Source organism: Vanessa cardui, chromosome 5 (assembly GCF_905220365.1).
Source record: "Vanessa cardui chromosome 5, ilVanCard2.1, whole genome shotgun sequence".
NCBI lineage: Eukaryota > Metazoa > Arthropoda > Insecta > Lepidoptera > Nymphalidae > Vanessa > Vanessa cardui.
In genome coordinates, this window is record NC_061127.1 from 5,542,511 (window position 1) to 5,569,062 (window position 26,552).

Consider the following 26,552-nt stretch of genomic DNA (forward strand, 5'->3'; position numbering starts at 1 on the left):
ACGTATATCTATTGAAAAACATTTATAGAAATCAAAATTAGTTATTTTAACAAAGGTAGGGACTTACTTAAATTATGTCTAATGTCAATGTGCCCATTAGAACTTACTAGTACTAGCAACCCACCTCGGCTTCGCACGGGTGCAATGTTTATACTAAATATAGTACAGATGTTTTCGCGCCCAAACGCGTAAAGAAAAGGATTTTTAATTTATGACAATGGGTAACCTGAAATCTTCTATATACTTTTTTTAACTACTGAATGTATCGGCGTGACACTGGTCAACCAAGCGAAAATAATCCATGAATGGTTATAATCACTGTGTTATTATTTATTAGACTTTTAATTTATTGAATTTCGTTGAGCCTTCCACGTTTTTATTCATGCTCCGTAAAACGGTCTTTCACTTGTTGAGTATAAAGGAAATAAGTGCGTGGCGTGGCGTACTGGCTTTTTTTTTTGTGTGTTGTGTATTGCTGTTGGCCCTACTGGCCTTCACAGCGTCACCTGACTTTCGGGCGAGAACTAATGTCCCCTGCCCTGAGGTTGAGCGCGGGGCTCTAAATTAAAACTAAATTAAAACTAAAACTAAAGTTCGTCCTGAGGGTGTCTCCTATGAGATCGCACCTCGGCTCAGAACGAAATCGGTGGGGAGAACGAAATCGGTGGGGGCGTACTGGCGATGGCGTCGCATCTTATATAGCTGAGACACACATAGATTATCATAGATAACATAACCGCCTTGTGTAATCCAGCCTACTTCAAACAATGAAGTTGTGGAACAATATAATTATAAAGTTTGTAGTATTTGATAATAAAACAAGTAAATGTATTATTAATAATTTAATACTGTTTTATTCGAGATTAATTACAATGTAAAAAAATACTCAAAATACAATACGATAGTAACAAAAAGTGTTCATAATAAATATCATCTTATATTGTAAATTTAATGTATAATATTACTTTTGATGTAAAGGTAAAAAAGACATTATTAATGTATTCAATGTGTTTTAAGCCTAACTAACATCACAGCTGGCAATATGAGGACAATTGATCCGATTGTGTACGTTGTAGCGGCGCCTGAACACCAGTAAACTAAAAGAAAGAAAAGTGTATTAAAATAACAATAAGTAAGCATAATAGAGTCGAGATGGCCCAGTGGTTAGAACGCGTGCATCTTAACCGATGATTGCGGGTTCAAACCCAGGCAAGCACCGCTGATTCATGTCCTTAATTTGTCTTTATAATTCATCTCGTGCTCTGCGGTGAAGGAAAATATCGTGAGGAAACCTGCATGTGACAAATTTCATAGAAATTCTGCCACATGTGTATTCCACCAACCCGCATTGGAACAGCGTGGTGGAATATGTTCCATACCTTCTCCTCAAAAGGGAGAGGAGGCCTTTAGCCCAGCAGTGGGAATTTACAGGCTGTTGTTGTTGTTATTTTTACGTATAACAACACCACAGTCCGTCAGTTGGTTTTAATAATATTCTCATAGGATTTATTAATAAAAGATATTTTTCAAGATAATAACAGATACAGATTGTTATCATGTTATTGCATCAAATTTGAAATTCGTGTTTGCCTTTCGCAATAAGTATATTCAAGTACCTTGATGACATGTATTAACCTTTGTCTACGCCATACTTACAAAAATGACAATTGATTATTATGAGCGAATGAAGAGAGAAAGGAATTGCCTCAAATTTTGAATTTAGTTATTAATTCGTGTTCTTTGTTGGAATAACACGGAAAAAGTTAATGCCATCCTTCCTAAAATTCTTTTAACTATTTAATAACACAACAGTACAACAGTAAAAGCCTGTAAATTTCCCAATGCTGGATTAAGGCCTCCTCATCCTGGTGGAGAAGGTTAGGAGGATGTTTCTCCACCCTGGTTCAATACCGGTTGGTGGATACAAATATGGCACATGGTCATGATGTTTTTGATCAGAATTTCTATGAAATTTGTCACATGCAGGTTTCCTCGCGATGTTTTCCTTCACCGCAAAGCACGAGATGGATTATAAAGACAAATTAAGCACATGAAACAGCGGTGCTTGCCTGGGTTTGAACCCGCAATCATCGGTTAACACGCCGCGTTCTTAACACTGGTCCAATAAAACAGCTTCTTATTTAAATGTAAATTGATTTTCTTTTTCTTTATTAATTTAAGTTGCACATATCTATCCTCTTTAGACGCCCGGCTTTGATCTATATGATTATAACGAATTGACATGATATCTATGGTCGAGGTCTTGAATAATAATCTATGTATTATTGGTACTTGGAAAACTGGCGTTTCCAATGAAGTTGATATCAGAATTTTCGATTAAATTTGTAGATAAAAGTGGTGCTTTTCTTGATACTTCGATTATTTATCTTTCTAGTAAGAGTTTCACAGTTAGAAATAATTTAAATAAAATCGCTAACTTTATTTTAAAAAACAGTTGGTAACTATTTTAAAATAGATTTGGTAATATATAGCCAAACTATTACAAATGAAATCGCATGGAATATTTAAGTCGAAGGATTGTTTTATTTCTACTCCTTTTCCGATGAAAATCTTTATTAACATAAGAATTAACAACATTAAATGCTTAAATATATATATACAAATATGAACTAAAACTAGTTACTGTATAAATCTTGACCGCGTGGAATGGTGGCAAGAATGCTGAAAATAGGTTATACAAATGTCTAAGAGAATATTTTAGCTAGGTAAGTCAGTGTGAGCGTTTGACGGTGGTCAGTGGTGGTACCTGCGGAGGCGAGCAGCGGGCCGGCGGCGCGCGCGAGGGCGCCGAGCGAGCGCAGCGCGCCCAGCACGGCGCCGCGCCCCGCGCCCGCCGCCTGCGTCGTGGCCAGCGCCGTCATGCACGACACCGCGAACGCCGTCGCTGCGACACCATACATCACACACATTCAATCCACGCGACGTAGCACACAAACGGTATTCTGCTTCTAGTCTCAATTGTTCCCATTTTGGGAGCCACTTTTGACACCCTCATAATATAATACGTCAATAGTGACGTTGGTAACAATAATTTTATTTGCTCATTAGGGGTGTAACGCATTTTCATATACTTTTTGTGTTAGGTGATATGATTTACATAAAACACACACACACACACACTAATCTATGTGTGAGCTAGTGTTGCTTATCGAGACTCTGTCGATAGTCTATCGATAGAATTGATCAAGGCGATACTAAGTATTGATAGTACTATCGATCTCCCGAATAGTTTTTGAGGTCATCGATTGATAATCAAACTATCTATAGTTCTGCACCACAAGTGGCACCATTCATTTATTACGTAATACTACTTTCGTTAGGTTTTTACCCCCACCCTGCTTATTAAAAGAAAAAATAAGAATAGGTCGACCGCCTCCACCTGTATACATATTATTTATGACGTAAGAATCTAAAGGAAAAAATGAATACACGTTTAGTTCAATGATTATTTGTTTAAATAATATTTTTTTGAAATGTATACTTGTAATTTCGAAGGTTCTAAAGGCACGCATCCGAGCGATCCTCAGCAATCGTGCGATTTTGTCACAATTTTTAAAATAATGTTGTCTTTGCACATTTTTTGATCTTACTTAAGAACTATCGAAACTTCTTCCCATCCCTTGTAAGAAAACATAAGACATGATCAAGCATCTCCCACCCCCTCTAAGTCATCTTAGGTAATAAATGAATGGGCCCTGTGTGCTGCTGATCTACCTAGATTGCACAGCGATTACATTCAGGATTATTACATTCTACAAATCATTATTTTAATTCATATCTGTCATTAAAATATTATATAGTAATGTTCCTGTGTGTGATTGTGAGAAGACATAATTATGTGACATAAATTGTTTATGTCGATTCCATGAACTATCATTACACCACAGACTTCATTATAAATTGTAAAGTTCAACTTACACAGAGCAAATAGCACTAAGCCTGCCCAGAGCCACACGAGGGGCGAAAAAATTGGTGGTCGTTGTATGGCTGCGAACGCTACACATATGAAAGAGAACGGCGTCAATATGAGCGCTAGTTTGGCGGCGCGCTCGGCTCCACGCGCGCTCAGACGCCGAGCGGCTCCGCCCTGTAGTACCGCCATTATTAAACCTGTTAGGAATTTATATTAAAAGTAAAATTCTTAAAATGAATTTCAGTTTAAAATATTTTCATTTCATATCCAAGCTGGTACGAAATCCTAAACACGTCAATTTTTTTTCGAAAAAAGTTTCCATTTAAAAATAGAAAGCGAGTTTGTTTGTATGTTACGTTTTCGCGTCTTAACTTCTTAAACGAGCCCTGTAGTACCGCCATTATTAAACTTGTTAGGAAATTATTAAAAATAAATATGTATTTCGGTTTCAATTATTTTTATTTCTGCATTAATAATATTCAAGATGAGTACGAGACACTAAACACGTCAATTTTTTGTCGAAAAAAGTTTCCATTTAAAAATAGAAAGCGAGTTCGTTTGTATGTTACGTTTTCGCGTCTTAACTTCTTAAACGAGCCCTGTAGTACCGCCATTATTAAACCTGTTAGCAAATTATTAAAAATAAATATGTATTTCAGTTTAAAATATTTTTATTTCTACATTAATAATATTCAAGATGGTATGAGACACGTCAATTTTTTGTCGAAAAAAGTTTCCATTTAAAAAGAGAAAGCTAGTTTATTTGTATGTTACGTTTTCGTGTTTTAATTTCTTAACCGATCATAATGAAATTTTCCATTAATTTTCCATTAATTAAGGGGTAAATAATGGGCATGACAGCTAAACCGGGCGAAGCGTAAACTGTCGTGGAAATCAATTACGTTTCTTTCATTTGAATTACTTTGTTTTCTTTTTTTCTCTGTAATTATGATCGCATTTTAATGGTAAAAAAAATGTAACATCATATATAAAGAAATAGAAATACATATACAATGTACCCTCTCAATTTATTATTATAATAGCACGAGATGTTTTATTCAATTTTGAATATTAAGTACAATACGAATAGAACGAGATAAACAGGTTATTAAATACATTTACACTATAAATTGTATAATTTATTGCGAATAAATTTAAATTCAAAACTCACGTGCGATTTTGACGGTACTGTTATATAATACTATCGTTATATAACATACATAATATGTATATGGTATTTATACGTAATACGCTATTTAATATAATAGGGTCATCCGGTATACGCTTTTCTAACATCAGTACCGTTTGATCATAATAAATTTACCCAGATCGTAAACAATTGCCAAATATTTTACGTTTTATTGTTCATTGTTCGACAATATATCTAGATTTATTAAAATAAAATTCAGCGATTTTATTTTTAAATTATATATTTGTTGCCTGTATGTCCGAAAATGATTATATTAGGTTAAAGATTGTATATTGTTATATATGTACATAAGAAGGTGCAAATGCACTGTTCTTAACTACAATGCAGTGAACACTACAAGAGAAAGTAAATCGTTTAACAATAAGTATTTGAAATTCACTTTCTCGTCAGTTGATTAGTATAGCGAATTGTGTATTCAACGATCTTTTGTAAATAAAAAGATACATTTATACTCCGGTGGTCTAGTCTTAATAAAAAGAAAGTCGATTGGTAAACTAAATGCAAAACACAATTTTCCTTTTTTTTTTTAAATATCAACTATTTGTGCCGAATCCACAGATTATCTTATCATAATTATAAAAATTATATATCACCGTTTTTAAGTATGTATTGAAAAATATAAACAAAAATCAATCATGTTAAAATAAATATTAGAAATATTGAATGCAGTGACTGTACATTATGATATACATCATCAATCTCTATTCAGTTTTAAGAGTTTGTAAGTAAAATAATTAGATAATTATAGCATTAAATCCAATAACAACCTTTAAATAAACGAATAATAAAAATAATAGACTCACCTATGACGAGAAACATTTTTCCTTGTTGCATCGCCGTGTATCCGAATGTATGATGAGTAAGGAATGTTATAGTAAATTCAAGTCCAGAATAAATAAATAGGTATATAAAATAAATCAGTCCTAGTCTCGATAATACTTTGCTTTGATGAGCAGTTAGATTCTTAACAGCTGTGAATCTTAGTAAATGCCATGGAGATATGAAATCTATTGCTTTAGAGAGTGAGAGGGACAGAGGAGTCCTCTTATCCTGCAAAAAAGAATGACCTTAATATACCTGTTACAAACATCAGAGATTTATGTCACTAATTTGCAAGTCTATTTATTTATAATTAATTTTATTTGAAATGTTAATGAAATTTTATTTGTTTTTTATTATAATGAACATTAAATAATACAAGACGAGTTTATTTGAAGAAAAATATTTCGTTTAGTAATATAACTGCAACATTAGCATAATGAACAATGACATTCTAATAAACAGATATGTTATACCCATACTAAACAACAGAAAAAAGTGCGCAGCGCCGGGGACCGTTTATTTTACATTTCGTTACAAGTAAAAAGGATAGCTTGATAAAAACAATAAGTAAAAAGGGATAACTAGATGTTTTAATTACGCAAAACGTATTACTACATAATTCTGATGAAAACGACTAAAGGCAAATGTCTCAATTAGGACGTTTTCTAGTCTTCATGCGTTAATGACATATCTGTTTACTAGAACATCATTGATAATGAATAATTGATATTTATAAAAGAAATATTTTTTACAACACAAATACAAACCTTTGAAAGTGTTTCAGGTATAAAGAATGTGACAAGAGCAACATTGGCCAGTGAGAGAGATAGTGCATACAATGCTGGTCTCTCGCCCCAAAGACCTGAAGATAGGTCAGTGTTCTTGGCAAACCAAGCTCCAGCCAAAGGACCCACAATGAAACCAATAGAAAATGCCAATCCTACGAGTGCCTGAAATGTGTTTTACTAATTTAAACATCAACTTTTTATATAAAATCTATATGCAACTAAAGAAATGAGAAAGCCATAGATTATGACATTTGAAAATTGATACACTCATATAGTAAACTTAATAGAACAAGATGCAAGACTAAAATAAGTAAAATTGGTTAAGTAAAGGCATTATTCCAGCTCATCTAGGCCACTGTGTCCTGTAAAGAAGAATGTTTGGAAGGCATGCCAATATTGTGCTCACCAATACTCACTGTCTTAGTGAATAATACATATACATATGTACATATTTTACAAATTCAACTTAACCAGGCATGTTAAACAAAATGTTCCTTGATCACCTAGCATGAGAGGAATGTACACATTATATGCAAATAACCTGCAACCTTTGTCTTTTGTTTAATTTTTTTTTCTTTGCAGACATCTTATCTTAATATTACAATGGTCACCAGTAATATAACCCCTGTCTACTAATCCACACATCACATCATACCCACAGTAATTCAACAAGTCTAATATTATTAATGAATATTTTTATAATAATCTTTGCTGATAATCTAAATAATATGAATGCATCTTATCATTGGATTATTTAATTTGTTGAATTACACATAATCTTAAAAGTATATATATAATCGTAAAAAATCTTGACTATATGGGTTCAAGCAGTACTCTATAATCCGATAAATTTCAATAGTATGACACTGCCCTGCAAAAAATTTGTAGGATAAAACATAAAATTATAAATAATCGTGTTCATAAGAATTGTACATAAACAATTACAATCTTTGAATAAGATCCATATAAACTGTCTACTAGGTCACCTAAGAATTAAAATTGCAAATTTTTTTAATGTATTAAATAATGATACTTACCATTCCTCTTGCTCTTGTCTTTTCATCAGATGCATCAGTAACTACAGCCATACTTAGGCTCACATTTGCTTTGCTTAATCCACCTATGAATCTTGCCAGCACAAACAAGCTGAATGTACTTGCATAACTCCATAGGCCATGAGATAAAGCTATACCAAGCTACAAAAAAATGTGTATTTTGAAAATTGTAACCTAATATACCTTATTTTTTAATTTGCCTGCTTTATTTTACTGAATTATTTTATATTAAAAAGAGTATAGTCTACAAGAGAAATTAAAAAAATGTTATATATATTTTTTAAATTTAAATACTTATCATCATTCTTTAATTAATGCAATATTTTTAATCAATGTTAATTAAACCCATAATTACTTGAAATACATCCTCCCTTTTATCAATTTAGAACTTTTCAAGGACTTACTTACTAGACTTTTTTATGATAATAATAATAAATTTAGGGTAAATGAATTTCAAATTTTTCTTTTATCTATAAATATCAAATTTATCTAAAAGTAGCTGTATTGATATGTCAATAATTTCATATTTTATTACATATTCAAGTGTTTTTTTTATTCTCTCTCTGAAGGAAAAAATATAATACTTACTAAACAAATTAGAAGCATAGGTTTTCTTCCATAGGCATCTGAAAGACTGCCAACGATTGGACTTGTAAGAAATTGAAGAAAGCTGTACATAGACCCCAGTGCCCCACCGAATAGAACTGATGAAAACCGGTCTGGTGCTCCCGTTAACTTTTGAAATCTCTGCACGGCATGGAGCAGCCATGTGTAAAGTGTATTGGAATTGCCTTCTTTCTTGTCATAATAATCCAATAGAGAAGGCAAGAGTGGCAAAATCATGGTAAAAGCTAAGAGATCCAGCAGGATTGATAAAAATATTAAACCTATTACTTTGCCATTACTTTTTTTCTTTTCATCTTTTGTTTTTAAATCTTTATCATTAATATTTGAAATTTCATTTTTTTTATCCTTCCTTTGCCTAACTTCTCCATTTGTTTCCAAGGAATCCTAAGAAAATATTTTTTATAGAAAGTGAACACATAATGAAAGCATACTTTAATTTATATTTGGATGGCTATAATATTAATAAAATTTAATTAAGAGGTATAAATTTTAGTAAATTTATTAACCAGGGCTAAACAAGTCATTACGGTTTTTTAGAAATAAAATAAAAAAATAATTATTCGAATCTAAATTACTTTATTTGCTACTTTTGTAAGCAAAATATGTTTTATATTATACTATTAAAAACGAATTAAAGTATATTAAAAACAAGAATTTAATATAATATAATGACTATTTAATAAAAAAGTAATTACTTACCATTATTTATACAACACAAATAATACTTTAAATCCGGTTTTTTTTTGATAGATCACTGAAGCCATTTAGGTAGTGTTTAAACTCAATCCCGTGTCACAGCCGGATTACACACTTTCACTTTCAACTTTTCAAGTTGTTGTATAAAACTCGCTTGCTTCTTGAGCGTTCAGTGTTGACTCAAAGTCAATACCAATAACTCCAATAAGAATTGAGAGTTTGAAAATTAGACTTGTCAGTTGTCAGTTGTCACTTTAAAGTATGTAGCATAGATAATACATATATACTATAATAAATAAAAATAAATAAATTGCTGTGTAAATCTTGACCGTGTAGAATGGTGGCAAGAATACTAGCAGCATTTGAATCGGAATTCCGATCCTCTGGGCAAAAAACGAACCAGCCCTCTTGTCACCAGTGCAGGCAATGAGGCGAGGTGCTATACTTTTGATGAAGCTTTTTGCACCACTACTCCAAGGGCCAAGCGTTTCGACAGCAAATGGAACAAAAAAGTAATTAGATATAATACACGAATATTTAGTTCTTTTTATTTTGCTTCAGTTTTTTCCGTAGCGGCACCGGCTCTTAACATGGTTAGACTTATTGAGAGTAAATTAAGTTTTAAGGAACTAAAATTAAATGAATGCTTTATATTATTCGATTGTATAAATAGTTAACCATACTTTGAATGAGAATAATTTCGTAATTTTTATAATAAACTCATTTAAAGATAATGTTAACCAATCATTAATTATACTTTGTAAATACTTTTATGGTTTTTTGATACGAAAATTGACAGCCTACCTGTATAAATAACAGTCCATATTCAAAAATACGACCGGCATTCTGCTTTTTCAATTTAATCCGATTTGCATTTTAATAAATAAATAAAATTCACTTTGATTTTTTAAAATTTTATATTAAAGTAAATCCTTGAAGTGAAAGTTGATAGATATAGTTTAGCTGATAATAACTTAACACTGAATTGACCGTATGTATTTGCCGCTCTTACGTCACACCATGGTGGCTCGTGTTTTAGGTCACGTGTCATGTAGATTAAAAACTACGACTTTTTAATTTAGTGTAATAAAGTAATAATGTGCTTTTATGGCTCAAAATCAGAATTCTTAAGTTTTATCAACTTTCATAATTTATTTTTCATCACCGAAAGTAACCTATTGATAAAAATCTCATGTCATTTTGAGTTGACGTTTTCTAGACAATAAAGTTTGCTTTTTGACATTTCATATCTTATTGATTGATATGATATTTTGTGACAATAATAAAGTTTCTTGAACGCAATTAGTATATTTATTTTTAGAAAAATTTAGGAAAAAATTTACATCAATAAAAATTTGACGTATAATGCAATTACCAAGTTCGCTCATATGTCGAAACTTAAATTTTTCGAGGATGTGTTTTCTTGTCAATTGTTTAAAGAGGTTGAAAAGTTCACAACAATGGTTAAGTCGTCAAAATGCAGATCCTTATGTGGAAAAAGCTAAAATATGTAACTACAGGTTTGTACATCTATACCAAGAGGTTCCTACCATTAATACCATTTAGAAGTTGTACATAAATATTTTATTCTTAAATTTTCAATTAATGCTTAAATAATTACTACAGATATTATTTTTAAGATGTCGGAGTGCCTTTAAGCTGTTGGAAATGAATGAAAAAGCTAAAATTCTTTTTCCTGGTCAAACTGTTATCGATCTTGGTGCATGTCCTGGTTCATGGACACAAGTAGCAGTCCAAAAGACCAATGCTGATGGAGCTGATTCCACAAAACCGAAGGGAACAGTTCTAGCCATAGATAAATTACAAATATTTCCTATTGAGGTAAAAATTGTGATTATTTATAACTAAAGAATTAATTGATTGATTATTTAATTGTAATTATGTCAATTGTGTACTAAAAAATACTTTTCTATTTAATAGGGAGCAACAATAATGAGTAATATGGATTTCTCAACTATAGATGCACATGACAAAGTAATACAGGTCCTTAATGGTACGAAAGTGGATTTGGTGCTGTCTGATATGGCACCTAGTGCAACAGGGGTCAGGGAACTTGATAAGGACAGAATCATAGGTTTATGCTACATGGCAATTAGATTTGCAGCTTTAGTCACTAGGATAGATGGTAACTTGTTATTTAAAGTCTGGGATGGTAAAGAAGTACCTATATTGGAAATGGATTTGGGGAGATTTTACAAAAGTATAAAAATTATGAAACCCAAAGCAAGTCGGTCAGACTCATCAGAAAAGTTTATTTTGGCTAGAGGTTTCAGAGGTATTCAGAGACCATTAGAAAATGGTCGCTGGGGTTAGGAATTTACTTAATTTCTGAGGAATAAATTTGCTTCAATAAAAAATTGCTATAGTCATATTAGTAAGTTAGTAATATATCTAACTCAAACCACAATAATCAATATACTTATACAAGACACGATAAAGATAGATCAAATATATGCTTTAAAATAATTTATAGTAATACTTGTTAGACTCAATGTAAGTTTAAGATTAAGCTTGAAATGACTCAAGATAATAATTGTCTTCCATTTATCTATATAAGTTGTATAGATATACATATGGTACAGAAAAGTACAAATTACTTTGTCTAGTCATTAGCTAGACATTTCAATACAAATGTGCTGTTTTTTTTATAAAATCATTTTAATTTGCTAAGAAAAACTTTCTTAATTCAATATATTTGATAAGAGAAGTGGATACTTATGATATATAGCTTTACCTATAATTATTTTGATGATTGAAATGAATTTATAATAGACAAATATTATTATTTCTTGTTACTAAAAGTATAAATGTCTTTGTAAATGGATATAGGCTTACAATAAATAAAAGTGACATTTATAAAATTAATTGTTTTATTATTTCAGTATTTATAGCATTTTGAGGCATTTGTCTTAACAGCGGCAGATCCAATTCTCTGTACATTAAAATAAAGTTAGTAAACTAAAAAAATCTAAGTAGATAATTTATTTTAAAATCTTTTTGTCTCATTAAAATATCACAATTAATTATTGTAGAATACAACTGTATCTAAGCTTGGACTACTTAAGCACTAGAGTTATGGACGTAATTGTTGGTAATACATCTTAATCGTAAAAATAAATAGACTTATGTAGTTAAAACAAATTATATAATATAGCTTAATGTAAATCGTAGACACCAACAATATTTTTCACACGAAAGCTGGTGTATGTTCCTAAGCTATTATAAATCCACTACAATTAATGCGCCAAAGGTCGCGTTTATGTTACTTGTGCATTGACAACACAACCCAATGAACGAATAGCAGGCTCTAATCTATCAATATTGGCTAAATCAACAAAGATGTTACAAGTCGACCATGAGATTTAGTTTTATTTCTCAAGCTTAGTATTAGCAATAAAACTAGCTATTGACTTAAAAGGGGCTTATACGAATTGTGTCCTCGTGCCATGGGACAGCTTGCTTAATTGTGCGGCTGACAGCAGGCTGGAGTGTGCGGCGTGGTCAAGCAGCAGCAATCGTTCTCCGCGCTCGTCATTGGCAAGAGAAGTGCGGGCGCACCTTCCTCCGCCGGTTTCAAGTGCGAAGCTACTCACCGCACAAATTGCGTATATAAACGTGAGAACAAAAAGAGCACATCCGAAATCTAAAAGAAAGAAAAGAATTGTTTAAATTTTTAATAATTTTTTTTGCCTCGCTGACAAAAGATTTAGTCTTGGAACAGCGGTGAGGCGCCAGGGAAGGTTAATTAAAATTCTTAGCCGGGGTTTGGCAATAGAAATGACCGTTCGCATCCGGGCATTTGTTGTACATAAGATGAGGTTGGTTGAACATTTTTGTTTCGATATAATATTTCAAACTTGTAATAAATTTAATCAAGAAATAAGTTTGAAGAAAAACTAAATACGGTATACTTACGGTAGAGATTATGTCCACCAAACAGATTAACGACGCAAGGATAGCCATCCCCAATAACAATAGCGACAATGAGTAGAACGACTGCCACGCAAGCAGCCATTATCCAGGGCAAAACATACTCTCTCTTATACTTCACAGCTCCATGAAGTAAAGAAATGCAGCACATCAGATAAATTGATGTTAGAATTGTGCTAGTGTACAGAAAAATCACCGTCACTGAAAATCGAAAAAGGAAATATATTACCAAAGAAAATAAGATAAGCTTGGTTTTCGGTCTAGATTTTTTTAATGTGATGTAAAAACTTTATTTTGACCTACCTGAAGCTAAGTGTTGTGCTTTAGCAAATCTTAGTTGATTATTACTGCTCACTACGTCACCTTCATGGAAAGTTAAATGTTCTCCGTAAGTAATTTCATAAAATCCTCGCCGTTCTGCGTCGTCCTCCATATCATTATGTAGCATAGACAGCATTTCACCGACGTGCGATATACCAACAAGCAGTATTATAAGTACGAAAGAAGATAGCGCCTGTCGAATGATATATAGCAAATATAAAACACTTAGCTTAAAAACACTATAACCTTATTAAAATATACTAGTCATACTTACGATTTGATGGACGGCTATAAGAATTGTGCCTTGTCGTAAATTGAAAACATATAAAAAGTTATTTAGGCGAATCATCATTTTGTGAGAAAGTTTACATTGCTTGGTTCTAACAAACATTTGGTTTATTTATAGCACTAAAGCATAACTAGTAAAAGTTGCAAAACATTGTTTGGATAGAAGGTTTAAGGACTAAGACAGCGCATGATATTTTCCATTGATTTTTTGTCGAGTGCGTTACGCGCATGTACATAAATTTTCAACTAGGTTCTTTATGCGATACGATGATAGAGATTTCAAGTTTAAGTTATTTAAAGACTAAGAGAATTTACTCACACACGTATGAATTTATTCTGGCAAAAGTCTGCAAACCCAAGAAATAAATTTATATCTAATATTGCTTGCTTAGGTGACAGTTAATTAATTTATCTAATACATTATTTGGATTTTACCATATATTTTTTCACTCTATCGTGGCCTTGGACCAAATATACTTCTTTGCCTTATGTAATAAGTAGGTACAGTTAAAGTAGCCCAGAAGTAAATGTTCTTAATGAAAGTTACAATGAAATCGTATTAATGATATCTTAGTAATTTGTAGTTACTGTTAGGCATGGCCAAGTATTATTTAATATATCGCAGTCATTAGGTATCTTCAGTACCTAATGTGATGGATACCTAAGGATGTTAGTGTGGCAAATGCCGGGTACAATTGCCACATTAACTCCACCCTTAAAGGCCGCGAACGCACCTGTTAACCCCCCAGTATTGCAGATGTCCATGAGCGGTGGTAATCACTTTCCATCAGGTGAGCCTCCTGCTCGTTTGACCCCTATGAAAAATTTATATATTTATAAAATTTATAATATCACAGAGAAAATGTCTGTAAATTTAGACTGCATAGGGTAACAGCTGCTGGCTCTAAAAGACTGTGACATTAGTACTTAATGTTAGCGTCCATATTACTGAGTTTTGTTGAGTAGCGAAACGTTCATTGAAATGATTGATAATATAGACATATGTTGGTGTCTTGGTAGGATAAATAAAGGGCGGTTTTTATATTCCTCGGGAGTTTCAGTAGCTTTGATGTTGTTGGTGTCCTAGCGTGGGGAACACATTGGCCATTTACTTGCTTTGCTTGACACTCAGTTCACTTATAAAGTAATAAGAAATGTGTTTCAGCAGTAGTTATGTCAACGTAATCATTGCATGCATTTGCAAAATCACATTTGTAAATATTTACATAGATTGATCATATTGAATAATATCATCAATCAAATTGCTGACTGAATTCAGATTGATGAAAAAACCCGCTTCCTTTTTATCAAATGCGGTAATCTTTATTTTTTTATTATCTTTCAATGCATTACAGGCAAAAGAATTATCACATCGTATATACTTATAGGTACATCTGGTATAAGAATTTCGATTTCAACAAAGTCGAGCGTAGTGCCAATGCGTGAAAAAATGCCGACAAAACAACAACAAGAACAGCTGTATATTCCCACTGTTGGCCTCCTCTCCCTTTGAGGAGAAGGTTTGGAACATATTCCGCCACGCTGTTCCAATGCGGGTTGGTGGAATACACATGTGGCAGAATTTCTATTAAATTTGTCACATACAGGTTTCTTTACGATGTTTTCCTTCACCGCTGAGCACGAGATGAATTATAAAGACAAATTAAGCACATGAATCAGCGGTGCTGGCCTGGGTTTAAACCCGCAATCATCGGTTAAGATGCACGCGTTCTAACCACTGGGCCATCTCTGCTGCAGAGATTGGTCCCGACAAAAACTATAGTATAAATCTGAACATTTCAAATTTAGTGAATGAGCTTTGTATGCAAGTCATGCGTTTGTGGAAATTATTACAGTTTGAGCATCAACACCAATAAAACTTCCGCTCATGACAGATGCATCATCATAGCCTTTACCAACACAACCACTATCTATTCCATTGATTACCAATTAAACTGAACTGTGTTTTATGAATGATGAACACCCAAACCCATACAGCATATGTGTACAATGTACAAGTACTAATATATAATCGTAACGTAAAGCCGTATTACATCTTATTTCATTTCTGTAGTGTAAGATTACTTCCCTTCCGAAATTAAAGAAATGTATCTCATCTCATCGGGTGTATACATGCAACCCCAATCCCCAATATTTGTACTGAACGCGGATATTTCCTGTATACTTATTGTTTATATTTCTACCCTCATACGTTAGTGTTAAGAATTATATCAATGAGTAAAATCGTCTATGTCTTAATTGTTTATGTAGTATCTGTTACGCACTCTGTAATAATATGTAATATATTGTAATAAGATAATAACTTTATAAAACATAGTAATAACAAGTTCAAAACGTAGGTTTTAATATTTTTTTTTTCGTGTTTGAAGAGAATTACGTAATGTGTTAATCAAGCTACATTTTTTTCAAACTTTTCACCTTACCTTTTCCGTTATTGATTGACAGGACTACCTTTACCTACTGTTAAAATTGTACATAAATTTTCTATTAAAACATATGAAAATTTGATATTTATTTGGTATAACGTTTAAAGGAGATAGTGCCGTTGGGAAAAATAATAAGTATATAATAGTAAATAAAAAATATATTATTAAATTAGTTTTATTTCACAACTTACAATAGTAGTGATAATGACTGTATTTACCGAACTTTTAGCTGGCATTAGTTTATTTGGATTATATAATAATGTACTAAATATCAATCACATATAACATGTTGCCTAAAAATAAAGAAATAATATTTACAAAAGTCAGCTTCGGCTCGTTTCTATAAAATTTAAGAAAAAAAGTATTAAATTAGAGAAGGTCATTAATTACAATGTCAATGTATTTACATAATAATCTAAAATGGGTTTAAACTTTGGATAAGGTTTACAAACCGTTGTTTTCAAATACACTTTCCAACGTATCATTCGGTTACATTGTATGAAGTACATCATTCATTTACTACGAAATAAATGTCAATATACAATAAAGTGGTTTGATTTATTAATAATAAATTAATTCGCATTCTTCCCTTCCCTTGACAGATACAAACTTAGTTGGTTCAAAGATAAGATCAGACAAAACAGAACATACTACTCATTTTGTACGTTTCATAACGTTATGTTATTCATATATTACTAGAAGTTAACAACGTCGCTTTACGTTTAAGACAAAAAATATTATACATACATTTCGTTTGAAATCACTATTTCTAAATCAGCTTAACACAATAAGTGTAAAAAATACAATCTACTTTATTTTTGAAGGATATACAAAGGGTCAGCATTCTATCACCTATGTTTGTAATGCATTACAGTGTTATAGTAAAAAGTAAAAAATAAAGCAGTCATAAATATAATTCAATATTAAATTTAGTCAAAAATTTAAATCTTATTAAATTGTGTTACTACGAATACTTGAATTATAAACTCTACGGATAGTGTTGTACACAATTTCTAAACTAAATTGACATGACTAAGAGACTATCATAGAGCTATTATAGACCTGGGTTACCAGGTGTACGGTTTTAGTCCGATATATTTGGTTATACGTGTCCGGATAAGTAAATTAATAGCGTATTATTAAGTTAATTCAGTGGCTCGCAGCATGAATCACAAAAATCACCTGGTTGGTTATATAAGTTGAATACAAAAGCCTAGCCAACTTTATTTGCCCCTTTCCAATAAGTCATATTAAATTCAGTTAGAAATTATGTACAACCGAATCAGTACTAATATTTGAACATTAGTAATTGTTGTGATTGTCGAACATGCCTATGTATGCAGTATAGTTGTCAAAATGAATTAAAACACTATTATTTTATTAAGGAGTTTTGAAACAGTTACGATGGCTAAAAATGTAATATTCAATACTGTTAGTGAAGAATGCGATGAAATAGTAAAGAACAGCTGCGTTGAGTCTGACGAAGGTTATGTTGAACTAGGAATAATTACTCAGTTACCTTCTAGGGACGGATCGAACCAAACATGCATTAAATGACACAGTTCCAATGCTCGGTCTCATATTTACAATCCTTTACTAATCTATATAAACATGCCGTCGAAATGATAAATGCAAAATAAACGATGTATTGTCACGTGATTAAAAACATACACAACCGTATCGATTTCGAAAATGGAACAAAATAAATTCATGTCTCATTTTAACGTCTAATCATTACGCGAATCGATAAATGTTCAGAAAATAGCCGATTTTACGTCAAGACAAGAATTTGGCAAAAAGTTTTGCTAATTTTTTTTTTTTTTTCATTTATAAGTAGTTGTAAATGTAACCAAAATATTTGTGAAAACTTACGTCGAAACTATTCTTATTATAATGGACAACAAGTGACTTATACTTTACTTTGTTACATCCAGTATTTATATATTAAATGTTTAAATTGTACTTGCGTAGTAATTAAAACTCAAAACACACAAACTCTATCATTCCCTACCGGTTTCAACGTTGTCTGTGCTGATGGCAAATATTTATAATAAAACGTAGAATTTGAAAAATAGCTGTTTTCTCTTTTAAGCTTTATGAATAATTAATGTATTGGAAATCTATCGTACGAATCAGATATCGAATATGCATATAGTAAGTATTTATAATTAGTAAAATATTTGCTATTTTCAAAACGTTCACATGCAAAACTAATTCAATTCTTGTGACGAGATATGTTATTAAAATGTATGGAGAAACTTCAGGTAGATATTTTTGATCTGGTTTATTTTTTAATTAGAATGTCATTAGAACGTATCACGAGAGCACTAACGCTAAAAGTATCTCTAGCCACATTACAATACATATAATAAGGGTAAGTCTATACGATTAGATGGACAATATGGGCTAATTGCCACGCTACAAAATATTCACATATTGTTATAATTAAATAACACTTATATTCACAAAGTTCACATTACACAATTATGTTAAGTAACAATATCTTACGCTAATCTTATTGTAATCACAAATCCGTTGTCAGTTACAGCCTGCGTGTTGTGTTAGGATAATTCAATTTGGACATCGTCGTGCGTCGTAGACTACACAGCGGCGCTACGAATGGTCAACATCGCTTTTCAATATAACAATGGCAGTCGGAAAGTCATTCCATATGCGAAGCGTGATACAGATCATTAGTTACGATAATATATACCTATAGTACGACACAACTTAGATGTCGCATCGGCAAAATTCGTAAAACCGATCACATCCGAATTAAGTACGCTATCCCAAATTATCAATATTTATTTCTCACGCGAATATGATCTTTGCACAAACGTAACAACTTGTAATATCATATGACCCAATATATTCGTCAATTTGACGCGTCGATGTACATGCTCTTGCTTTCTCTGACGCGCGAATCTATAGCGACGAATAGAGTCGAATGGCGCGATAGCGAGCTATTTCTATTGGTTGTGTAAATCGGCAGTAATCGGTTTTATTTTCATTCCATTGCATTTTCCGATGCTACATCTAATTTGTGTCTTACTATACCTTTCTAGAGACGTCGATCCAGGTGCGTCGCTCACGCGATGGCGCACGAGTTGCGTCCCGTGCAGTTGAGGCGCGTGTGTGCGTGTTTGTGTGCGCGCGCGCGCGTGCGGCTGGGCGCGGCCGATATGGCGTACGACTTGAGGTGCGACTTGAGCGCCGTGGGAAGCGGCAGGCGCTCCAACCCGTACACCGACGTGCGCGCCACGATCGCGCGGCAGCACAGCTCTTGCAGGCTCAGCACTGCCGACAAGTGGAACAAAGTTATCGACGAGTTCGCGCAGAAAGGCGCAAAAAGGGCGCAGAAAAGTATAAAAAAAAATTGAATATATTAAATCTATCCAGATAATTATATTTGTCATAACAATGAATATTTGATGATCAAAATTTAATGATGGTTTGTTAAGAAAATCTGTAAGTGGTTTTAAAATACAATTATGGTTTGTTAGGGAGTTGTTGCGTTCATGTTTTATTCCTATTTATTTAATGTAGACATATATTTATGTTTACTGCTGTTTATGTATTGTGAAAAATTTGACACACGAAGGTGTGTGCTCCATAAAATTATAAATTTCACAAACATATTTTTACGTGCAGGGGGTTTACCGTCAGACGGCTGAATAGTTATATTCATTTTGTTTTTTTTTTAATAATGTGTGAATCTGCAGCTTTACCCACACGAAATTAAAACATTTTCCCAATAGAGCACAAACCGACACTCTCCATTTACCCCCTCGATTGGAGTATTAAGAAAGTAGCATTCCCAACTAAATTTTGCCTTTCGGTTAAGCGGTTTAAGCGTGAAAATGTAGAGTTACTTACTTTAGTTGCTTTACTTAAGAGACAGAGTTACCTATATATATTGATAGTTTAGATATATGTAACTTGGTATAGTTAATTGGAAAAATTGTTAAGGATGAAATAACATCCCTATATCTTATTAAGGACGAGTTAATCCAATCGAGCAAAACAAAGGACAAATATCAAGGTTTCAAAATGTCATAGATTATAATATACTAGAATAGATGACGAGTCGAGATGGCCCAGTGGTTAGAACGCGTGCATCTTAACCGATGATTGCGGGTTCAAACCCAGGCAAGCACCGCTGATTCATGTGCTTAATTTGTCTTTATAATTCATCTCGTGCTCAGCGGTGAAGGAAAACATCGTGAGGAAACCTGCATGTGACAAATTTCATAGAAATTCTGCCACATGTGTATTCCACCACGCTGTTCCAATGCGGGTTGCATTGGAACAGCGTGGTGGAAGATGTTCCAAACCTTCTCCTCAAAGGGAGGGGAGACCTTTAGCCGAGCAGTGGGAATTTACAGGCTGTTGTTGAATAGAAGATGTTACCTTTATTACTCCTCCACAACCTCTCCATGCCATTGCGATGTAGCGCCATACGAGACAGCTCGCAGAAGCTCTCCCGTATGTTGAAGTCGCAGAGCGGACTCACTTCGAAGAACGCCATATGGTTTTTGGCCGCGTACAGTTCCGCGTCACGTTCCTGCACTTGTCGTTTGAAGGCGAGGTGTAGACGGTTGCCGACTAATACTTTTGGTACACCAGGAGCATGCTGAAATCGTTAACACTTTTAGAACAACTGATTTGGTACACCAGGAGCATGCTGAAATCGTTAACACTTTTAAAACAACTGATTTGGTACACCAGGAGCATGCTGAAATCGTTAACACTTTTAAAACAACTGATTTGGTACACCAGGAGCATGCTGAAATCGTTAACACTTTTAAAACAACTCATTTGGTACACCAGGAGCATACTGAAATCGTTAACACTTTTAAAACAACTGATATTTTAAAAGAGTTCATCGAACCTGTATTACCCTTTTAGTTACTATACATAATAAGTGCGGAAATAATAATAAAACTGACCAAAGCAAAAGGCAATAATGGTTTGTAAATTTAACGTCAAATGTATTAATAATACATGTATATGTTTTTCTTACCTTTTCGACTTCTTCAAGCCACCTATCAATACTGTCAAACGACCATTTATTTGTGATGTCGTAAACCAGAAGGATGCCTTGAGCCCCTCTTGAGTATGAACGGATTATGGTACAGAATCTACCCTGACCAGAAGTGTCCCAGAGTTGTAGTTTAACTCTTTTACCGTCCAACAATATTGTTGTGGTTTTATATGCTGAAAATAAAAAAAGAAGATTGTAGGTTTCTATTTATCACTGACGTAACTTTGTACTATAAAACTGGTTCTTTATTCGCAGCAAAAACGTAACATTTCTTATCAAAAAAAGTAAGAATAATAAATGAAAAATTTACTATTTTATACAAAGATACCTTTGTTAAATAAATTACCAAAAATAAGAGTCACGTTTTACTAAAACTAAAAAGGTCTACAGCGTGATAATTACGATTCAATAGGTGTGCAACAGAAACAAACAGAGTCACGTGTTAAGCGTTCTCTTTCCTGCAAACACGTGCCGAAATTTCGGGATTAAAACCGAAAATTCGGCACGTGAATCCCGAGCACATTGCAAATGATATGTATCAGAATAGGTATTTTTAGCGCAATTTAAACATAACATCATTAGTTCTAGCAGTGTTCATGAATTAATGCGGTTATTAATTATTAAAAGTTGGTATGTTATACAGTTTATTATCGACTTATTTTATTTAAGGACAAACGAATCACTTCGGTTAAATATCGATACGAGCACTTTCTTCGATAAATAGCTTACGTTGTTGAATTGTAACCACTTTTGTTTCAGACATGTTGAGTATACGTAGTCGGTCCCAAAGTTCTGTCATATATGAAAATAGTGATAAAAAGAAAAGTACCAATCCGTTTTTTATAAATTATATATTATATGAAAGAACATTTAATAAGGAATTATATTAACTTAAAATTATTCAAAATGACCGCCCTTATTTTTAATACAGGCCTTTAGTCGCCGCGGCCAGTCGTCTATCGCAGCACGCACCACATTCATGTCTATTTTAGCGACTGCTTTTATTATAGCTGACTTTAGATTGTCTAAATTTTTATGGGGCTTAGCACACACCTTCCTCTCTAAGACTTGCAAAATTTTATAGTCCAGAGGATTAAGGTCCGGACTGGAGGAAGGCCAATCTTCATGTCTTATGAAGTCGATGTTTTGACGCTCGAACCAGGCTTGAGTGGTCTTGGCTTTATGTGCAGGTGCAGAATCTTGCTGGAACACAAAGTGATGTCCTGAAAATAACGTGTTGGGCAGGTCTTTGACATGCTGATCCAAAACCGTGTCTTGGTACACTTTTGCACTGGTTTTGACCTCTTTTTCGCAAAAATGAACCTCAGTTGGTCCGTAGTAGGAGACTCCTAACCAGACCATCACTGAAGATGGATGATGCCCATGTTGCACCCGCGGATCTCTTTTTGCTGCTTCTTCAGAGCTCCCAGCATACACTCTATCATTCTGTTTATTGTACTTTTCTTCTATATCGAAATTTTTTTCGTCCGTAAAGAGTACATCACGATGTCGATTTTTCGCGTACCGTTTCAACAACACCCGGGATCTTTTGAGTCTTATTGCTTTCAGACGAGCGTTAAGTAGGTGTCCACTCTTTTTTTTGTAAGCTCGCAACTTAAGGTCTTCGTTTAACACCTTTTTGATAGTTTTTCTACTGACCCCCATCTGCAATGCCATCAGCTTCTGTTTTCGGACAGGATTCCTTCGTATGCGTGCCTTGATTGCTTTGATCACTGCTGGTGTCCTTGCGGAGCGTGGCCGGCCAGTTCTTTTCTTATCCTCAACACTTGAAACTTCATTGTACCTATTTATAGTACGATACACAAACCTAAGCGATATTTTTAAATTTTTGAGCAACTTGAAAATGGTATTCGGCGAGTGCCCACAGCGGTGCAACGCTAAAACTGCTATTCGGTTTTCTTTCACGGTCCACTCCATCGTGAAAAATCGCGGCAAATGATAACTTTTTGTTTTTTAATAATTGACAAACATTCAAAAATGGAATGCAATTAAACTTTTTTTAAATCGTCTTCGAAATTGGAAAATAATGTGCCAGTGACAGAACTTTGGGACCAACTACGTATATTCATTAAAAATGTTTTTAATAAATATTTAATTATTTTATTATATTACATTAAAAGGAGGCCGGACCCACTTGTTCCCTCCTACTTACTACACATATGTTTATCAGGTGCTGATAATTCTGCGGTAAGGTGAAAGTAGCAGTCTGATTGGTTGATATAAAGACTTCGATGCTTTCCGAAATTATGTTAATCGTATTAATAACACAAGCGTAAACTTATTAATTACATAAGTTTTATTTAAATTCACCTGTTGGTATGTGTAGGTTAAATTTTGCAACTGAACTTTGAAACTAGTTTCACCCAAACACATTGAATGTTTAAAACATTGCATTTATTAAAAAAAATGATTGTAAAGTTATGTTATATATTCGACTTTTAAAAAAAATACGTAGTATAAAACAAAGTCGCTTCTCGCTGTCTGTCTGACCCTCTGTATGTTTAGATCTTTAAAAGCACACGACGGATTTTAATGCGGTTTTTATTAATGGACAGAGTGATTCAAAACGAAGGTTTATGTGTATAATTTATGCATAATATCTTTGAGAAATACTTATAAGATTAGAAGCCTTATGTGTTGTCGTAAATAAACCTCTTATTTAAGCTTACTTTGCAAAAGCTGGCTGAACCCTACGCGACTGATCCGAATAATGTGCTACAGTATTGTACACTTTAAAAAGGTCTACAAAACGTCCGCGATAGTATGTATCTATCCCTTAGGGATAACCCACAATCAGCATTTCTTATCCTTTTTACGAGAAATAATGGCATTCTTACAAAGCAACTTCTAAGGAATACAGCATTAATCCTTATCCAATTAAGTATCCTAAATACATTGTACATTTAATATATCCAATATGACTGAAACTGTGAATGTGGTTTGTATAGACATTCTGTAGTATATTTAGTATCAGCAATGCTTCCATGCGAAGCCAAGCTAATTTGAAATAATTTAAGTTTATTTCCAAAAACGATATTTTCAAGTGTAAACACTGGACACTATTTTCCATAATAGTATTTTAAAACCACTTACAGATTTTCCTAACAAACCATCATTAAATTTTGATCCAGAAAATATTCATTGTTATTTCAAATATAATTATCAGGGTAGATTCAATATATTCAATTTTTTTTAAATTAATGTCATTCGTATGATTACAAGAGAATTGGCCATCTGATGGTATCAACCATCACCAATACATATTGGCATTGTAATATTTAATTAATATTAACTTTTATAAGACTAATATACGATCATATATTTACTATTATAAGATTTTGCTTGTTGCATTCTCTACTCTCACATAGTTCACCCCAACATAATAATATGTAAGCAAATATTAATATTATATCTTAATTAATCATTAATTGTGTTGAGTAAATGTTCTTACCGCTTCCACTACAGAATGGAGAATCAGCGGACCCATCTTCCAAATCCTGCAATATCTCTTGTTTACCAACATCTGAATCACCAACAAGCAATACTTTTAAAAGATAATCATAGGATTTGGGAGCTGCTGGTGGCCTCCCTAAAACAAACAATTATTAATCATTATTGATTGATATTTTGTTTATGTATCATATAACAAATTGGACATTATTAATTATTAATTATATTAGTGGTAGACATAGATTAATTCAATACTGTAACATGACGATTTAAATGTACTTTTATGAGCCTACTTGATTATTATTTTTTTTATAAATTATTATTTACTGATGATTAAAGTATATAGTATGTTTTGATCATCATTATGTAGAGAATAAATAGTCATCTTGTTCTTTGGCACTCATTATAAAACAAATATCTATTCCAAATTATTGTCATTGACAATCATTTATGCCCGATTGAAGCCTAAACATACTTTAGCATTTATCAATACAATCTTCATTCAATATCAATAGAAATAAAATAATGGTCTCAAGTCTTAAATTTATCACTTTGGGAATCCTAATTAGATTTGTTTTACATAATCCATTTCACTTATAAGTTTTAGTGCTAGATGTATCTGATAGTAGTGCTAAATAACACATTTTTGGTAAATAGTTTTGACTAAAAACTTTTCTATTTATTTTATTAAGAAAATGATTACTGAGAGGCAAATATTTTCTTATGTGTTTTAGTTTATCTTGTCTGATTCTTATCCTTAAAATGTTTTACACTATCACAATAGAACAAATAGCGTAGTAGTCTTGTAGAAAACTTTCTTAGTATTTCATAACATTATTATGTACCATACAATATTAAAGATTTTATTATTGAAAACCTAGTAATAAGAATTACAAAAAAATACTAAGGTTTACCTGTTCTTTGGTGATGGGATCGAGGCAAGGTGGTGCTTCCATTTTGAGCGACTTGCCCAGCCGCCTGTTGAGGTGCCGCTACCATCCCAGTTGTGGCGAACATATTTCCACAGTAACTCGCCTGATTCTCAGGTGGTCTTTACCCCACGCAAATGTATACATAATATCGTCAAAAAGTTAATCTCTTGCGTTTTCCATGTAATTTATACGAATTATGATATACGACAACATCCAGACTGTGTTGATATATTGTAACAATAATTCAATATACGGTCAGTTCAACAAAAATACACATACGTTATAGTTTACGCAAGGTCGTCCCTTTTTTGTATTCCAGACGGCACTCTCACTTAGTACGAACGTTTTATGTACCGATAGTGTTCATTAATTTATTTATATTTAACAACTTTTCTAGACGACACAAATTAGGTAAATCGACACAAAAACAACCCAATTCTCGAGAAAATAATAAATTGTGAATGGTGGTGAATCAGGTGAATGAATACATCACACTTCACAGTGCAATAATACATTCCTAATCCACAGATAACAAAAAAAATTGCTCATTCAATATTTGACAGTCGATGAAATGACATTTAGAACTTTCTTTTTTTATAGTTGTGGGTAGAGATGAAAAATGTTGTAAAACATTATTTATTTGACCTATTAAAACATTAAAATTTTTTGTTATATATGAACTAAGTTATTATTTTATGGATTTTTTCTGACGATCTCTGTTTGTATAAAATAAATAAGTAGACAAATAGGCAAATTGGCCACTTGGTGGTAAATGGTTTCTTATTACCCATAGGCATTGGTGGCAATGTTAACTCTTTCTTAGATCCAATACACCGTCAATCTTAATCAAACTAATATGTTACGTGCCTTGGCCAGAAGTAACCTACCCAAATGGATTGTATAAGGAATAGACCTAGTGCCAGAGGAGGCGATCTGACCTCACCTTAGTCGCTGGGTGGTAAAAAA

At 32.9% G+C, this 26,552-nt stretch overlaps 4 protein-coding genes across 6 annotated transcripts; 1 reads left to right on the forward strand and 3 right to left on the reverse strand.

Moving 5' to 3' along the window:
- Positions 1 to 827: 827 nt before the first annotated feature.
- LOC124529957 (major facilitator superfamily domain-containing protein 10) lies at positions 828 to 9,346 on the reverse strand. 3 transcript variants are annotated; one of them, XM_047103915.1, is made up of 8 exons: positions 9,136 to 9,344; positions 8,398 to 8,820; positions 7,792 to 7,950; positions 6,734 to 6,916; positions 5,948 to 6,194; positions 3,940 to 4,017; positions 2,768 to 2,905; positions 828 to 1,097 (listed from the first exon to the last, which is right to left on the reverse strand). In XM_047103915.1, exons 1-8 carry the CDS (start codon positions 9,136 to 9,138, stop codon positions 1,003 to 1,005), a joined length of 1,326 nt encoding a protein of 441 aa, XP_046959871.1. In that variant the 5' UTR covers positions 9,139 to 9,344; the 3' UTR covers positions 828 to 1,002. The 3 variants fall into 3 exon arrangements, with proteins under 3 accessions (XP_046959871.1, XP_046959870.1, XP_046959872.1); XM_047103914.1 differs by having other exon boundaries at positions 3,940 to 4,131; positions 9,136 to 9,343; XM_047103916.1 differs by lacking the exon at positions 6,734 to 6,916 and having other exon boundaries at positions 3,940 to 4,131; positions 9,136 to 9,346.
- A 1,000-nt stretch (positions 9,347 to 10,346) lies between these two features.
- Positions 10,347 to 11,865, forward strand: LOC124529977 (rRNA methyltransferase 2, mitochondrial). Its single transcript, XM_047103943.1, has 3 exons — positions 10,347 to 10,652; positions 10,773 to 10,974; positions 11,074 to 11,865. Exons 1-3 carry the CDS (start codon positions 10,498 to 10,500, stop codon positions 11,464 to 11,466), a joined length of 750 nt encoding a protein of 249 aa, XP_046959899.1. The 5' UTR covers positions 10,347 to 10,497; the 3' UTR covers positions 11,467 to 11,865.
- Positions 11,866 to 12,037: 172 nt separating this feature from the next.
- On the reverse strand, positions 12,038 to 14,232 carry LOC124529976. Its single transcript, XM_047103942.1, has 4 exons — positions 13,679 to 14,232; positions 13,387 to 13,597; positions 13,069 to 13,284; positions 12,038 to 12,796 (listed from the first exon to the last, which is right to left on the reverse strand). Exons 1-4 carry the CDS (start codon positions 13,793 to 13,795, stop codon positions 12,576 to 12,578), a joined length of 765 nt encoding a protein of 254 aa, XP_046959898.1. The 5' UTR covers positions 13,796 to 14,232; the 3' UTR covers positions 12,038 to 12,575.
- Positions 14,233 to 16,282: 2,050 nt separating this feature from the next.
- On the reverse strand, positions 16,283 to 26,101 carry LOC124529624 (ras-related protein Rab-40C). Its single transcript, XM_047103436.1, has 5 exons — positions 25,569 to 26,101; positions 24,656 to 24,793; positions 21,163 to 21,356; positions 20,550 to 20,772; positions 16,283 to 19,436 (listed from the first exon to the last, which is right to left on the reverse strand). Exons 1-5 carry the CDS (start codon positions 25,669 to 25,671, stop codon positions 19,228 to 19,230), a joined length of 867 nt encoding a protein of 288 aa, XP_046959392.1. The 5' UTR covers positions 25,672 to 26,101; the 3' UTR covers positions 16,283 to 19,227.
- Positions 26,102 to 26,552: the final 451 nt, after the last annotated feature.